Genomic DNA, 16,788 nt, shown 5'->3' with positions numbered 1-16,788 from the left:
GTACTCATATCTGCAGCTTCCTCTGGCAGCTCATTCCATGTACTGACAAAACCCGTGTGAAAAAGCTTCTCCTGGGGACTCTGTTAGATCTGTCCCTCTCACCTGAAAGCAGGGCCTTCTAATTTTGGATTCCCCTACCCTGGGAAAAAGTCTGTGACCATTCACCTGCTGCGTGGCTTTATAAACCTCCTTACAGTCACCGCTCAGCCTCCTCCGCTCCAGGGGAAAAATGTCCCAGCCTACCCAGTCTCTCCGTAGAACTCAAGCCCTCCAGTCGCACCAGCATCCCCGCGTATCTGTTCTGCACCAGCCTACTGGCAAACTTCCCCTGGCACCAACAACATACAGCTGCAACATGATGCCCTGTACTCGAGACACAATCCTTCACACTGCGGACACCCTCCAACGTGCTGTGTGACACTGTAGCCCTGCCCAGTGGGACAGACTCAGAACAGATCCGGCAGCTCCAAACTGAGAGTCCACAAGGCCCTGTGGATGACTGCCACACACCCTGTAACCACATGGCCAGGCGTGTTGCTGGGCAAGTCCCAGCTTATTGGGAGACACAGAAGATCACGCCAGGGGCAGCAACAGACAAGCCTTAAGGTGGTAACCTGAACCTCCAACACTGGGTGGCAGGCAAAACAGTCCACTGTCCTAACACATATGGGTGAGAGTGGTGGCCAACTGAATGCTAATCGGAGCTCAAGGCTCCATGAACATCCCCCCCCTCAACGATGGCAGGACCCAGCCTGGGAGTGCTAAAGAAGTGTGAGGTCGGTGATCTACCTTGGCTCCTTCTGAGAGTCCCACCATCACAGAAAGCAGTCTCCAGACCGTTCCGTTCACTCCACATCGAGAAATGGCTGAGATAAGTGGTCACAGCAAACGCCAAGGGATCAGACAACATATCCTGGACCTGCTCTCCAGAACAAGCTGTTTCAGTCCCTTGTAGTGGGCCAGATCTCAAATAATCATGAGTTACAGAGTGGAGGAAGGAGATAGAGAGCCTAGTGGCATGGCATCATGACAATAATCTTTCCCTCGATCTTTGAAAAAGAGCTGCTCATTGATTTCGGGGGGGGGGGTAGTGTACGGGCAGCTGTTTACATTAATGGTCCTGAGGTCAAGAGGGTTGAGAACTTCAAGCTCCTAGCAATGAACAAACAAACAGTCCTGGTCCAATTACATTGACGCCATGGCCAAGAAAACTCAGTAATGCCTCTACTTCCTCAGGAGACTATGGACATTTGGCACATCACCCTTGACCCTCATCAAATTTGATTCATGCACCATATCCAGATGCATATCCACGGCTTGCTATGGCAACTGCCCTGCCATCGACCGCAGAGAGTTGTGAGCACAGCTCAGGAAATAACTTTCCCTCCTTGCACTATACTTCTCAGTGCCTTGGTAAAGCAGACCAAAATCAAAGGCACCACCCACCCTAAACATTTTCTCTTCTCCCCCCTCCCACTGGGCAGAAAATACAAAAGCCTGAAAGCACATAGCACCATGTTCAAGGTCGGCGTTATAAGACCCATTGAATGGTCCCCCAGTACAATAAAATGGACCTTGATCTCACAATCTACCTTATTATGATCTTGTACCCTATTGTCCACCTGAACTGCACCTTCTCTAACTGCAAAATTTTATTCTGTAGTCTGTTATTGTTTTAATTTGTGCTACCCAATGCAGTATTGTAATGAATTGATCTGCATAAACGACACGCAAGACAAGTTTTTCACTGAACCTCAGTGGGTGTGACAATAATAAACAAATTTACCAGTTTACCAGTTACTTAACTTACGCCAATCTGACAATGTGGAGAACTGCCCACACCTGTTGTGTTCACAAAAAGCTAGACAAATCCAGTCCACTCATTTCTGTTAATGGAATTGATACAGCAAAGAAGATCATTCAGCACATCGAATCTATACTGCATCACCGCAGAGCAATCCAGGTAATCTCACTCCTCAGTCCCGCTGCTCATGGCTCTGCAAACTATTCTCCTTTGATCAGCAAAGTGCTGGAAGATATAATCAATGCAGCCGTCAGCGGTACTTACCAACCCCCTGCTCACTTTACCCAGAACCACCAAACTCCAGTCTCAGTCCAAAATTACACCAAGAAGCTGAATTCCAGAGCTGAGGTGAGAATGGCTGCCCTTGACATCAAGGCATCCCTTTGAAGGCTGAAGGTAGAGGCTCGAAAGAATCATGAGGCCTGACACACCGGGGTCAGAGATCCGCGTGAGTCTGGAAGTCGAGACTCAAAGATCAAGCCCATGATCAGCAAGTCCTGGGGCAAAGTCTGAAGTTCGGGCCCCAATGTCTGCGAGCCTAAGAGTCCAGGTCCAAGGATTGGAGGCCCAGAAATGGCCTGTCCTTGGGTTGGAAGCCTGCCTGTCTGTATGTGAATGGGTGTGTGGGTGGGTATGTGTGGGTGTGGGAAATGGGCCTGTTTTGCTGTTGTCTTGTTTTTTATTGCTGTTGCTTATGTTGTTCTGCATAACATGGTGCACATGCAACACTCGTGCCAGAATGCGTGGCGACATTTGCCCCCAGCACATCATCAGGCGTGCTGGCTGTTAACGCAAACAACTGCATGTTTCGATGTGCACGCGATAAATAAATCTGAATCAGAATCACTTGACTGAGTGTAGCGTCAGGGAGCCCAGGTGAAACAAACTCTATGGATGTCAAAGGGAGAGCATTCCAGTGCCTCGAGTTATCCCTCACACAAAGAAAGCTCATTATCTTCACTGGTGCTCAATACCCTCATCGGTGAGTCCTCTGCCCAGCCACCTTCCTTTCTCGGGATGGTCACCGATGATTGCACAATGCTCACTTCTACTTGCAACTCTTCAGACAATGAGCGTTGAGTGGCAGGTAACATCCATGCCACAGGAGTGCCAGGCAATGGTCATCTCACCCAAGTGAGAGTCTCACCACCTACCCCTAACTCAGTGGCAAGACACCAATCACCAACATTCTGGGGGGTCACATGGAGCAGAAACCCAGCCCAATTGCGTACTGTAGCTATAAGTACAAGTCTGTGGCACGTGGCACGTGTCACGTCTCCTGATACCCTAAGGCCTTTCCACAATCAACAAGGCACAATTCAGAACGTGTGCAGCTCCAATATCACTCAAGATGATCGACATTATCCAGGACAAAGCAGCACCCAGCACACGCCTTCCCTCTGCCGGCACACAGTGGCTGCAGTGTGCACCATCTACAACACTACAATGTAGTTACTTGTCCAGACTACTCTGATAGCACCTCCCAAACCCATCAGCTCTCCCGCCAAGAAGGACAAGGTGCATGGGAACACCACCACCATCAGGTTTCCTTTATGGCACTGCTGTTCCTTCGTCTCACTGGGTCTAAATCCTCAGACTCCCTCTCCAGAAGCACTGTAGGAACACCTTCTCAAGATGGCGGCTCATCCCCCCCACCTTCTCAAGATGGCGGCTCATTCCCCACCTTCTCAAGATGGCGGCTCATTCCCCACCTAGATGGCGGTTAGGGATGGGCAATAAATGTAATCTTAAGCTAGTCAGCAGTACCCAGAAACTATGAACTGAATCTATAAAATCTTCTATGATAGTTGTTCCTATTTAAAAGGACAGCAGCACAGTGACACTGAGTCACTGCCTCACAGCTTCAGAGATCTGGATTCAGCCCTGACCTTGAGTGCTGTTCTTCCTGTGACTGCATGGGTTTCCTCTGGGTGCTCCCAGGTCCTAAAGTTGTGCTGTTACCTTCTGTAAATTGTCCCTTGTTGGTGCCAGAATCATCAGGGAAGGTTGATGGGTGTTTGAGAGCAAATAGCTTAGACGGAAATGTGGGATAAAGGACTGATGGGAATGGGAGAGATAGGATTGCTTGGAGAGCTGACATAGACACAATGGGCTGGATGACTGCCTTTTATTTCTCAGGAAAACAGAAACAGTTCTTACTTAAGGGCTTTGATCTGGAAAGTTAACTGGGTGTTTCTTCTTTGTTTTCCCAGTGTACTGGGAAAGTGCCAGGATGAAACTCACCAGGCAGAGGGAGCTGAACCAGCAGCCCAGTGACCTTCGGATCCCGGTTCAACTTCTCAATTATTTCCAGAAGTTCTTCCTGTGACACACTGGCAGGTCGTAGAATGGTTTCACTGATGATGCCTGCAAGCAGAGTGAAGCTATACATCATTGTCCATAACAAGATTTGTCCCTTTTCAAGCAAGGAAGGAAAAGTAGGGTGAAGAAACCAGAGTTGACAAGAGAGGTAGCGCATTTAGTCAGAGGAAGGAGGAAGCATACTTAAGATTTAGAAAGCCTGAAGATCAGACCGGACACTTTAAAGTCATAAGGCAGGCAAGAAAGAGCTTAAGAATGGATGGGAGAGCTAGAAGGGGACACGAAGCCTTGACGAGCAGGATTAAGGAAAACTCTAAAGCATCTTACATGTATGTAAAGAACAGGACGACTAGAGTGAGGGTAGGATCAATCAGGGATTAAAGAGGACACATGCCTGGAATCAGAGGAGGCTGGGGAGGTCCTTAATGAATACTTTACCTCAGTATTCATCAGTAAGAGGAACCTGGACGAATGTCAGGTCAGCATAGAACACAGTAACGTGCTGGAACATGTTGAGGTTCAGGAAAAGGCTGTGCTAGAACTTTTGAAAAACATTAGGATAGATAAGTCCTGGGACTGGATGGGTTATACCCCAGGAAACTACAGGAAGCAAGGGAAGAGATTGCTGTGCCATTGGCAATGATCTTTGCGTCCTCACTGACCACAGGAGTAGTACCAGAAGATTGGAGGATACAAAATGCTATTCCTTTATTCAGGAAAGGCCGTAGGAATGATCCTGGGTATTACAGACCCTTATAAACAGGCGGCTGAGAGTGGCAGATGGAATTCAGTCCAGAAAAGTGCTAAGTGATAGAGTTTGGAAGGTCAAACTTTTAGGCAAAGTACAGAGTTAATGTCAGGACTCTGTGCGGAGGAACAGAGGGATCTTGGAGTTCATGTCTCTAGATCCCTCAAAGTTGCCACGCAAGTTGGCATAGTGGTCAAGAATGTTTATGGTATGTTGGCCTTCGTTAGTCAGGGAACTGAGTTCAAGAGCTGATGCAAGTTAATGTTGCAGCTCTATAAAACTCTGGTTTGACTACACTTGGGAGTATTGTCTCTGTAAATTGCCTCTAACTTCCACCCTGCCCTCAAATTTACCTGGTCCATCTCTGATGCCTTCCTCTCCTTTCTCAATCTCTCTGTCTTCATCTCTAGAGACAGCTTATCTACTGATATCTTTTATAAACCCACTGACTCTCACAGCTCCCTGGACTATACCTCTTCCCATCCTGTTACTTGAAAAAATTCCATCCCCTTTTCGCAATTCCTCCATCTCCCCTGCATTGGTTCTCAGGATAAGGCTTTTCATTCCAGAACTAAGATGTCCTCCCTCTTCAAAGAAAGGGCTTTCCTTCTTCCACCTTCAACACTGCCCTGAATCGCATCGCTTCCATTTCATGCAAGTCTGTCCTCACCCCATCCTCTGCCACATCACCAGGGATAGGGTTGCTCTTGTCCTCACCTACCACCCCACCAGCCTCCACATCCAGCACATGCTGTAATTCTCCATAACTGCCACCACCTCCAACGGGATCCCACCACCAATCACATCTTTCCCTTCCCACCACTTTCTGCAGGGATCGCTCCCCATGCGACTCCCTTGTCCATTCCTCCCTCCCCACTGATCTCCATCCTGGCACTTATCGATGCGGGCAGAACAAGTACCACACCTGCCCTACACCTCCTCCCTCACTACCACTCAGGGCCCCAAACAGTCCTTTCAGGTGAGGCAACACTTCACTGTGTGTCTGCTGGGGTCATCTACTGTATTCAATAATCCCGGTGCGGCCTCTTGTATATCAGTGAGACCCGACGTAGATTGGGAGGCCGCTTCGCTGAGCACCTACACTCCATCCACCAGGAAAAGCAGGATCTCCCAGTGGTCACCCATTTTAATTCCACTTCCCATTCCCATTTGGCTATGTCAATCCATGGCCTTCTCTACAGCCGCGATGAGAGCACACTCAGGTTGGAGGAGCAACGCCTTGTATTATGTCTGTGTAGCCTCCAACTCAATGGCATGAACATCTATTTCCCGGACTTCCAGTAATGTCCCCCCTCACCATTCCCCATTCCCATTCCCCTCTCTCACCTTGTCTCCTTACCTGCCCATTACCTCCCTCTGGTGCTCCTCCCCCTTCCCTTTCTTCCATGGCCTTCTGTCCTCTCGTATCAGACTCCCCCTTCTCCAGCCCCTTATCTCTTTCACCAATCGACTTCCCAGCTCTTTACTTCCCCCTCCCCTCCCAGTCGCACCTATCACCTTCTGTTTCTTCCTCACCACCCCACCCCCACCTTCTAACCCTGACTTCTCATCTTTTTTCTCCAGTCCTGATGAAGGGTCTCGGCCTAAAATGCCAACTGTACTCTTTTCCATAGATGCTTCCTGGCCTGCTGCGTTCCTCCAGCATTTTCTGTGTGTTGCTTGGAGTACTGTATTCAGTTCTGGTCACCTCATTATCGGAAGGGTGTGGAACCTTCAGAGAGGGTAGGAAGGGATTTACCAGGATGCTGCCTGGATTAGAGAACATGTCTTATGAGGATTGGCTGAGCAAGCTCGGGCTTCTCTTTTTGTAGTGAAGAAGGATGAGAGGTGACCTGATAGGAGTATAACATGAGAAGAGGCACAGGTAGGATGAACGATCAGAGCTTTTTTTCCCAGGGCGGCAATAACTAACATGAGGGGACATAGTTTCAAGGTGATTGGAGGAAAGTATAGGGGGATATCAAAGGTAGTTTTTTTTTAAGCAGAGAGTGGTAAGTTCATCCTTCCTATAATGAAGCAACCAGAATGGAGCACAATACTCCAAGTGAGGTCTACAAGGGGTAGTGGGAGAGACAGGTACAATTAGGCACACTTACAAGAATTTTGGCTAGGTGCGTGGATGATAGAAAAAAAATAAAGGCCATGTGAGAGGGAAGGGTTAGATTGATCTTAGAGTAGGTTCAAAGGTGACACAATGTTGTAGGCCGAAGGGCCTGCGCTGTGCTGTAATGTTCTACGTTCTGTGATCTGTTCTTCAGATCTCTTATACCCTGAGATGAGGAAAACCAGCTGCATCTCTGTATCTGTCAGTGCAGCTGTCTCTCAGTGCTGCTCTCCAACACGGCAACACTTCCTCAATAAAAGCCTGAGTTTCTGTGTCCAAGCCTCTGGAGTGGGACCTGTATTCAGACATGGGAACGCTAGGGTAGTGACTCACGGCATTATCAAAAACCTGCAGACACTGGAAACCAGAAATCCAGACAGAAAATGCCAAAAATACTCAACAAATCAGGCAGCGTCTGTGGAGAGAAAAGCAGAAATGTTGCCACTCAATGAAAGATGATTAGCCTGAAATTTTCTCTGATAGATGTCGCCTGAACTGGTCAGTGTTGCCAGCATTTTCTGATGTCATTAGTGCAAGCAGGATAAACGTAAGAGGTCACCACTGATTGTTTGTGTGGAGCACTCCGTGGAAAGGTGAGGGTTAAAGTGTACAGGGCAGTACCTGTCCTCACCTACTGAAGCAGCAGCTTTGGTTTTATTCTTCACGTACGTGTGGCTGCCAGGGTCATCCCCCACCAGGACAACGCTGAGCTGAGGGCGCATGTTCCCGAGAGACACCCACTCCTCCAGCTCTCTCCACACCTCATCACGAATCTGCTTGGCGAGGGCTGTTCCTGAGATGACCACGGCCGCCTGCCTGGGGACAAGGAAAGAACGGAAACTGTCAGAACCAGTAGGATTCTCAATCCAGATCCCTACCAGGATCAGGTAATGAGGTCAACAGCATCAGGACTAGATCCACATTGGGACCAGTTACCCATTAGGACCAGATCTCCATCAGGACCAGACAATCCAACCATCTCAGCATCAGAACAAGAAACCCAGCCCCAACCCCCCCCAGCCAGGTCCATATCCCCACTAGGACCATATCCCCCATCAGACCTCCCCCAGAACCAGATCTCCATCAGGACTAGACAATCCAACCATTTCAGCGTCAGAACCAGAACCCCCTGGCCAGGTCCATATCCCCACCAGGTCCATATCCCCAGATCCCCACCAGGTCCAGACAATCAGACCACATCTGCAACAGAACCAGATCCACCTCGCACCCCGCCCCCCCCGCCAGACCAGATAACCAGACCTACTCAGCATCAGAACCAGATCCACCCCCCCCCCCACACCAGGACTGGATCCCTATCAGGACCAGATCCCCACCAAGACCGTATCCCCATCAGGACCAGGTAACCAGACCATCTCGACATCAGAACCAGATTCCCCCCCCCCCACCAGGACTAGATCCCTATCAGGACCAGATCCCCACCAAGACCATATCCCCATCAGGACCAGGTAACCAGACCATCTCGACATCAGAACCAGATGCCCCCCCCCCCCACCAGGACTAGATCCCTATCAGGACCAGATCCCCACTAAGACTGTATCCCCATCAAGACCAGGTAACCAGACTATCTGGATATCAGGACCAGCTCCCATTGCTGGGAAAACCAACCTAAGCATTCGAACTAATTCGTTACTATTTTGGTGTCACACAGTGTGGGTAGCACCTATCTGGATCCGCTAATCTACATTATTTGCTGCCATCTCCCAACCAAAACAAAGTTCCTCATCTCTGCCCTCAATTTACGAGGGGGCCAGCGGTTTTAAGATGCTCTCAAAGAAGTGAAAAAGAACTCGATCAACTTCCCAGTCCAGATGAAGGGTCTGGACCCAAAACATTGACTGTCCATTACCCTCCATTCCTGACCTGCTGAGTTCCCAAGGCAGGTTGTTTGTTGCTCAGGTTCTCGCATCTGCAGTCTCTTGTGACCTCTTTCCATCCTGCACATAGGTTAGCTAAACGTTCAGAACTTTGAAAACCACAGATTAAAGCTTCCCCTAAAATTTGAGTCACTCTTTGCAACATTAGATTGGTCTACAATTCAAAACTAAAACCTTTGGCCAGATTTAGAGACAAGATGCAGAAACTCCTGGAAATATTCATAAGGTCAGGCAGCATCGCTTAAGTTGCAGGTCATTAGTCCGCCATCTGAACATATTTTTTGTTCCAAATGTTGAACTGATCTTCACCGACGGTCACTTGTAAAAACAATGTCTGCCGCATGCAAGCTCGCCACCAGATGTCGCGCTTTGCCATTCCAAGCTTTTACTTGACATTTGCAAAAAAATGAATCCTTTCACTGAATTCACTTGCAAACTCGCTAATCCCAGATATGTTTGCGATCAGCAAAAACATTGCGTTCTTGGTGATTTATTTCTTTTAATTTTGCAAAAGAGAATTGCTTTTCGGATTGCCCGCATTGTTAAATTAACCTGCCTCCCTCTGATTTTGCACAGGACGGGTCGGCAGGGAAAGGCTGCTGCCGCCGCAGTTCCATCTATTGTTTGCTGCGGGATTTGCGCCGGCTGCAGATCCCCGGGGCGAGCGCTCCTGGGGTCTGCAGCGGTCCCCGGTAGCTACCACACCTGGGGTGGGTGGGTGGGGGGGGCACTCGGCCTGCTCACCTGCCGGCCAGGTGTGGCCTTACCTGCAGCCGCCAGCGTGCAGCCGTCTGGCCAGCATCGGCGGGTGCACGACGGGCGCCAGCTTCAGCACCGCCGCTCGGACAGGCAGCGAGAAGATGCAGAGAGAAGCCATGATGGGCAAAGCAGAGCGTGCAGTGCCAGGGAGAGAGAGAGAGAAGGGGAGGAGCGGGTGTCCCCTATACTGTACTGAATGCAAGTTAGAAGCACTCCATTGGCTGCTCCTGATTTCGTGACCGCAGCTACAGAAATGCAAATTCTTTCCGAAACGACGGTTTTTACTAAGTATGGACACAGTGTCCAGTGTACAGACCGTACTTTACACGTGGAACATGGTGCAAAGAACGATTTGTATTTATATCCGACAATAAATGCCTCAGGGGCAATGAAGTACAGCACCTTTGTAGGATATTCGCTGTTCGGTCATACGGGAGAGTCAGCAGGTCATTTGGTCACGGCAAACTCCCATCCAATAACTTTGTTGCTGTGATGTGGGGTGAGTATTGGATAGAACACTGTGGAAGCGCCGCTGACCTAAAGTAATCGAGTTAATCTGCACCCGGAGGCCTTTCGGCCCAATTTGTGCTTTCCAGTCAAGGCGCCTACCTCAGCTAGTCCCAAACGTAAACAAGAGGAATTCTGCAGATGCTGGAAATTCAAGCAACACACATCAAAGTTGCTAGTGAATGCAGCAGGCCAGGCAGCATCTCTAGGAAGAGGTACAGTCGACATTTCGGGTGAGTCTCCGCCCGAAACGTCGACTGTACCTCTTCCTAGAGATGCTGCCTGGCCTGCTGCGTTCACCAGCAACTTTGATGTGTGTCAGCTAGTCCCATTTGTCTGCATTGACTCGTATCCCTCGAAATCATTACCTGTCTGAAATGTCTTGTAAACATTGCATTTGTATCCACCTTTATCATTTCCTCTGGCAGTCACTCTAAATACCCACCACCCTCTGTGTGAAAAAAAACCTCAGTTCCCCTTTAAATCTTTCTCCTCTCACCCCAAACCTCTGCCATCTAGTTTTAGACTGCCCTAGAATGTGACATTCTAAATGTCGCTCCTCTGGTCCCAGCCTATCCAATCTCCTTATGACTCAGTGCTCCTGTCCGTGGAATTGCTACATCCAACAGATATACTGGAGGTACTGTACTGTGTTTTGGATCTGGGCTTGGACTACAGACATTTTTCAGTTTTATAGTTTTTTTTATATTCAGTGCTTTATACCCAATCTTTCTGTTTTTTTGTGTGGGGGGGGGTACAATAGACTTTTCTCAGCCTTATAGTTGTTTTATATTTGGTGTTTTTTCACCTGACGTTTCTCGTTTTTTTTGTGTGGGGGGGTGCGGATTTAGAAGTTGATGTGCCTGTTCCATAGAAACATACAAAATCTACAGCACAATACAGGCCCTTCGACCCACAATGCTGTGCCGAACATGTACTTACATTAGAACTACCTAGGGTTACCCATAGCCCTCTATCTTTCTAAGCTCCATGTACCTACCCAGGAGTCTCTTAAAAGACCCTATCGTATCCGCCTCCACCACCGTTGCCGGCAGCCTATTCCACGCACTCACCACTCTCTGCATAAAAAACTCACCCCTGACATCTCTGTACCTACTTCCAAGCACCTTAAATCTGTGTCCTCTTGTGCTAGCCTTTCCAGCCCTGGGAAAAAAACCTCTGACTATCCACATGATCAATGCCTCTCATCCATTTTTGTTTGTTTTTGTGAGGGGAGGGGGGATTTGGGGTTGGATATGCCTGTTCCTGTCACGTTTTTGTTTGTTTTTGTAAGGGGAGGGGGGATTTGGGGTTGGATATGCCTGTTCCTGTCACGTTTTTGTGAAGGGAGGGGGGATTTGGTGGTTGGCAGATAAAATAGATGACGTGGCCACTAGATGTTCCAGATCGGGTGAGCAGGATTGAGACGGTGCCACTACATCTGTGCATTACAATTAGTGAATCATAAAGCATGCTGCACCTCCTCTACCTTTAAAAGACTGAGCGCCCTGTCTCTGTGGAGAATGGTGAAGCCATCGGGCTGCAGTGTTGTGTCCGAGAGGGCTTCAGTGAGCCATGGTCCTGTGAAGCAAACTTTGGATTGGTGTCACAGTCAGCACAGACATGATAGGCCAAAGGGTCTTCCAACAAGGGGGGCACAATTCCTGATTAAACTCTGACCATGAGCAAATAACTGCAAGAACCGAAACACAAACACCAGGTTGGCTCTCCAGTGCAAGACTATAAATGTCAGGGTGATGCCTGCCCGACGAGGGTGCTCTGTCAGCTTCAAACATCCTGCGACACCATCTGAAGAAGAGCTAGGGACATAAGTTATATTTTTATTTAGACATACAGTACGGTAACAGGCCCTTCCAGCCCAATGAGCTTGTCCTGCCAAATTGCATCCATGTGACCAATTATAATTGTAATCCTACTAACAATTATTATCCTGCTAACCAGAATGTGGGAGGAAACCAGAGCACCTGGAGGAAACTCAGTGCAAAACGTACAGACTTCTTATAGACAGCAGGGGGAACTGTACTCAGTTCGTTGGCGCTGTAATAGCGTCATAGTAACTGCTACGCTATCATGCCAGCCCTCATCCAGGGGTCTAGTCCAATACCCCACCCTCAGTCACCACCACTAAACAACTTGCCCGTCAGACAGTAATGGGCAGAATCCACATGCCTTCTAGCCTGCTGTGCGTTTAATCATGGCTAATTTTTTTCTTAACCTCCTTCTCCCACCTTGTTCCCTCAACCTGTAACCCATTTACCAATCTAGAAACTATCAGTCCTGGCCCTTCCCCAGAAAGAGCTTCCTGGTGAGGTTGCGTTTCACCAGTGAGACTATGGTGTTATTTATTGCATTTAATGTTGCCGGTACAGCCTTCTCAACATCAGGCTGAGGGTTCACTTCATCAAGTGTATTCATTCAGTCTGACTCAACAGTCAGGATCTCCCGGTGGGCACCCATTTTAATTCCACTTCCCATTCCCACAGTGATGTGTCAGTCCATGACCTCCTTTACTGCCACATTGAGGTCAGATGCAGTCTCCAACTTGTTGGCATCAACATCGATTTCCAGTAACCAGTCCCCCCCGTTTTCCATACCTGCCCCCCACCATCCTGGTGGCTCTCTCCCCCTTCTCTGCCCCCTCCCCTGCCCTCATGACTTGCCCATCACCTCCCTCTCGTTTCCCTCGTCTTTCCCTTTATTCCATGGTCCACTGTCCTGTGCTGTCAGTTCCTTCTTTCTTCTGCCCTTTACCTCTTCCACCATCACCTCCCAGCTTCTTACATCATTCCCCATCATCCCCTCTTCTCCACTGACCTGCTTTCCCCCTCCCACTTGCCAGCTTGTGTTCCTCTGCCTCTCACTGCCTTTTTATTCTGCCTTCTGCTCTCTTTGCCAGTCCTGATGAAGGGTCTCATCCCGAAATGTCGGCTGCTCACTTCTCTCTGTAGATCATGCCTGGCCAACTGAGTTCCTCCCGCATCTTGTGTGTGTCCGCCTTAATTACTCCCAATGGCTTGGTGGTCTCCATGGCCCTCTGTGGCAACAAATCCCACAGATTCAGCACTCTCTGGCTGAAGAAATTCCTCCTCATCTCAGTTTAACGGGATGTTCCTATATTCTCAGGCTGTGCCTGAAGATCCTAAAATCTCCTACAAATACCTACTTGATCCAGGCCTTTTCGTCTGGGCTAGGTTTCAATGAAATTCCCCCCTCATCTTTATTGAGTACATCAGATGTTAAGCCTTTCATTCCTGATTCCTGGGATCGTGGGGACCTGACAGTGTCGACTTGTTTGCTACATTGACAGCAGCTCAGACAAATCATCGGACTGGCAGTAAGACACTCTGGGGCAAGCTGAGCTTGTGAAAATTGCTGCAGAAATACAATTACGTGAAGCTCAGTATCAGGGTCCACCTCCTTTGTGAATTGCTTGCCTCTCAGTACTGACAGTGAGGCAGGCAACATACTGCGCAAGGATCCTCGTAAATTTCATTTGCCCACTGAAAATGCCACAAGCTTGTTAATACGCTCCAAGCCACAGGTTAATGGAGGAATAATCACATTATCAGATGACGTGTGAGCAGCTATAATCTAGGAATCAGACCACTTCCACACCACAGCACGCAAACAAAGACAGTAAATCTTGTCATTACCAAATGTTGTTTAGCCTCACTGGCCTCCTAAAACAAATGAACATTTCTTGACTACAAACGGTTTTGGAGCTGGTGCAGGAACACATTGATGCAATCACAGCATTGACTAAACCTTATTAGGAGCCAGAGGTTATTTGGAATGTCACCAAGGACTCTTACAAATTTCTACAGATATGCAAAGGTTCCCTTTACAGTGTTCTGGTTGCTTTACAGCCTGTTTCCAATGCACAACATCGCAAGAGGCTGCAGAGGGTGGTAAACACAGCCAGCTCTATCACAGGCACAACCTCCCCCAGAACCAAGGGCGTCTTCAAGAGATGCTGCCTGAAGATGCTGGCATCCATCACTAAGGACCCTCACTGTCCAGGACCTGCTTCTTCTCGTTGCTGCCATCGGGGGCGAGTTACAGGAGCTTGAAGACTCACAGTCAATGATTCAGGAACAACTTCTTCCCCTCTGTGATCGGATATACAGTCTATGAACCCATCAACATTATCTCATTTTTTTGCATTATTTATTTATTTTGTAATTTATCATGATTTTTGTGTCTTGCGTTGCACCGCTGCTCCAAAACAACAAATTTCACAATACACGTCGGTGATAATAAACCTGAAGCTGAATTTTGATTCTGAACCTGACCAGGCACGACTGTAAAGAATGCAGAATGTACTGTTACAGTTACAGAGAAAATGCAGTACAGGTAAACAAAAAAAGTGCAAGGCCATAACTGTGAGGTAAAAAGTCCTCCTTATCATGCCAGGGGCCATCCAATAGCCTTATTACAGCAGAACACTGTGATGAAGTGCTTTGAGAGGTTGGTGATGAAACATATCAACTCCTGCCTGAGATATGACTTAGATCCACTCCAATTTGCCCACCTTCACACCAGGTCAACAGTAGATGCCATTTCACTGGCTCTTCACTCAACTCTGGAATGTCTGGAGAGCAAAAGTACATACATCACGAAGCTCTTCATTGACTACAACTCAGCATTCAATACTATCATCCCCTAAGACCAATCAATAAGTTTCATGTCCTAGTTGAGATTCTAAATTGGAGAAAGGCCAACTTTGATGGTTTCAGAAAGAATCTGGCAGCTGTGCATTGGGACAGGCAGTTCTCAGGCAAAGGTGTGCTTGGTAAATGGAAGGCTTTCAAAAGTGAAATTTTGAGAGCAGAGAGTTTTTATGTTACTATCAGAATAAAAGGCAAAGTTAACAGGTTTAGGGAAACTTGGTTTTCGAGAGATATTGAGGTCCGGCTTAAGAAGAAGAAGGTACATAGCAGGTATAGACAGGAAGGAACAAGTGAGGTTCTTGAGGAGTATAAGAAATACAGAGAATACTTAGGAAGGAAATCAGGAGAGCTAAAAGAAGGCATCAGGTTATCCTATCAGACAAGGTGAAAGAGCATCCCTCGGGCTTCTACAGATACGGTACGCTAAGAACAAAAGGATAGCTTCTATGCATGGACCCTCTGAAAGAACAAACACAGTTATCTATGCATGGATCCGGGGGAGATCGTAAATGGATTTTTGCATCTGTATTTACTTGGGGGACAGGCACAGAGTCTACAGAAGCGAGACAATACAACAGCAAAATACAGATTACAGAGGAGGAGGTGTTTTGCTGTCTTGGGGGCGGATAAATCCCCAGGGCCGGATTAGGTGTTTCCGGGGACTTTGTGGGAGGCTAGTGTAGAAATTACAGAGGTCCTAGCAGAGATATTTAAAATATCCTTAACAATGAGTGAGGTGCCAGAGGATTGGAGGATAGCTAACGTGGTTCCATTGTTTAAGAAAGGGTTTAAAAACTAAACTGCAAAATTATGGGTCAGTGAGCCTAACGCCAGTAGTAGTATGTTATTGGAAGGTATTCTAAGGAATGGGACATATAAGATTGATTAGGGCTTTGGGCATGGTCGATCATGTGTAATCAACCTTACAGAGCTTTTCCAGGAAGTTTGAGGCAGCATGGATTCAGAAAGGGCAGGTCATGTTTGACAAACTTACTGGAGTTCTTTGAGGATATAATGAGCACAGTGGTTAGAGGGGAACAGATGAACATTATTTACTTGGATTTCCAGAAGGCGTTCGATAAGGTGTCGCATAAAAGACTTATCCATAAGATAAGAATGCATAGAGTTGGGGATGATGTACTAGCATGGATAAAGAATTGGTTAACCAATAGAAAGCAGAGTTGGAATACGTGGGTGTTTCTCTGGTTGGCAATCAGTGGTGAGCGGTGTGCAGCAGAGGTCAGTGCTGGGCCTGCAACTGTTCACGATATACATTAATGATCTAGAAGAGGGGATCAAGTGTAAGTTTGCTGATGATACTAAATTGAGTGGAAAAGCAAATTGTGCAGAAGATACGGAGAGTCTGCAGAGAGAGATAGATAGGTTAAGTGAGTGGGCAAGGGTCTGGCAGATGGAGTACACTGTTGGTAAATCTGAGGTCATCCACTAAGGAAGGAAAAAAGAAAGAGCAGATTATGATTTAAATGGTAAAAGATTGCAGCATGCTGCTGTGCAGAAGGACTTGGGAGTGCTTGTGCATGAATCACAAAAGGTTGGTTTGCAGGTACAGCAGGCTTTCAAGAAGGGAAATGGAACGTTGGCCTTCATTGCTAGAGGGATTGAATTTAAGAGCAGGGAGGTTATAGGGTACTGGTGAGGCTGCGTCTGGTGTACTGTGTGCAGTTCTGGTCTCCTTACTTGAGGAAGGATATACTGGCTTTGGAGACAGTGCAGGGGAGGTTCACCAGGTTGATTCCAGAGATGAATGGGTTAGACTATGTGGAGAGATTGAGTCGCCTGGGCCTGTACTAGCTGGAATTCAGAAGAATGAGAGGATATCTTATAGAAATGTATAAAATTATGAAAGGGATAGATAAGATAAGATAGAGGCAGGAAAGTTGTTTCCGCTGGTGAGACTAGAATTAGGGGACATAGCC

At 47.7% G+C, this 16,788-nt stretch overlaps 1 protein-coding gene across 5 annotated transcripts in view; it reads right to left on the bottom strand.

The window, feature by feature from the left end:
- LOC140196765 (bifunctional methylenetetrahydrofolate dehydrogenase/cyclohydrolase, mitochondrial-like) overlaps nucleotides 1-16,788 on the bottom strand; it is a 67,597-nt gene that overhangs the window by 34,308 nt on the left and 16,501 nt on the right. For 2 of the 5 annotated variants that reach the window (XM_072256510.1, XM_072256511.1), the window contains exons 1-3: nucleotides 9,662-9,817; nucleotides 7,631-7,815; nucleotides 4,049-4,171 (exon numbers count right to left, since the gene is read on the bottom strand). In XM_072256510.1, coding sequence (XP_072112611.1) covers nucleotides 4,049-4,171; nucleotides 7,631-7,815; nucleotides 9,662-9,771 — 418 coding nt within the window. In that variant the 5' untranslated portion in view covers nucleotides 9,772-9,817. Of the gene's footprint in view, nucleotides 1-4,048; nucleotides 4,172-7,630; nucleotides 7,816-9,661; nucleotides 9,821-16,788 lie in introns of those variants that run through there. The other 3 variants (XM_072256513.1, XM_072256509.1, XM_072256512.1) reach the window with 3 other exon arrangements.

The sequence above is a fragment of the Mobula birostris genome, chromosome 4 (genome assembly GCF_030028105.1).
Source record: "Mobula birostris isolate sMobBir1 chromosome 4, sMobBir1.hap1, whole genome shotgun sequence".
Lineage (NCBI taxonomy): Eukaryota > Metazoa > Chordata > Chondrichthyes > Myliobatiformes > Myliobatidae > Mobula > Mobula birostris.
This window is presented reverse-complemented; position numbering and strand designations above follow the sequence as displayed.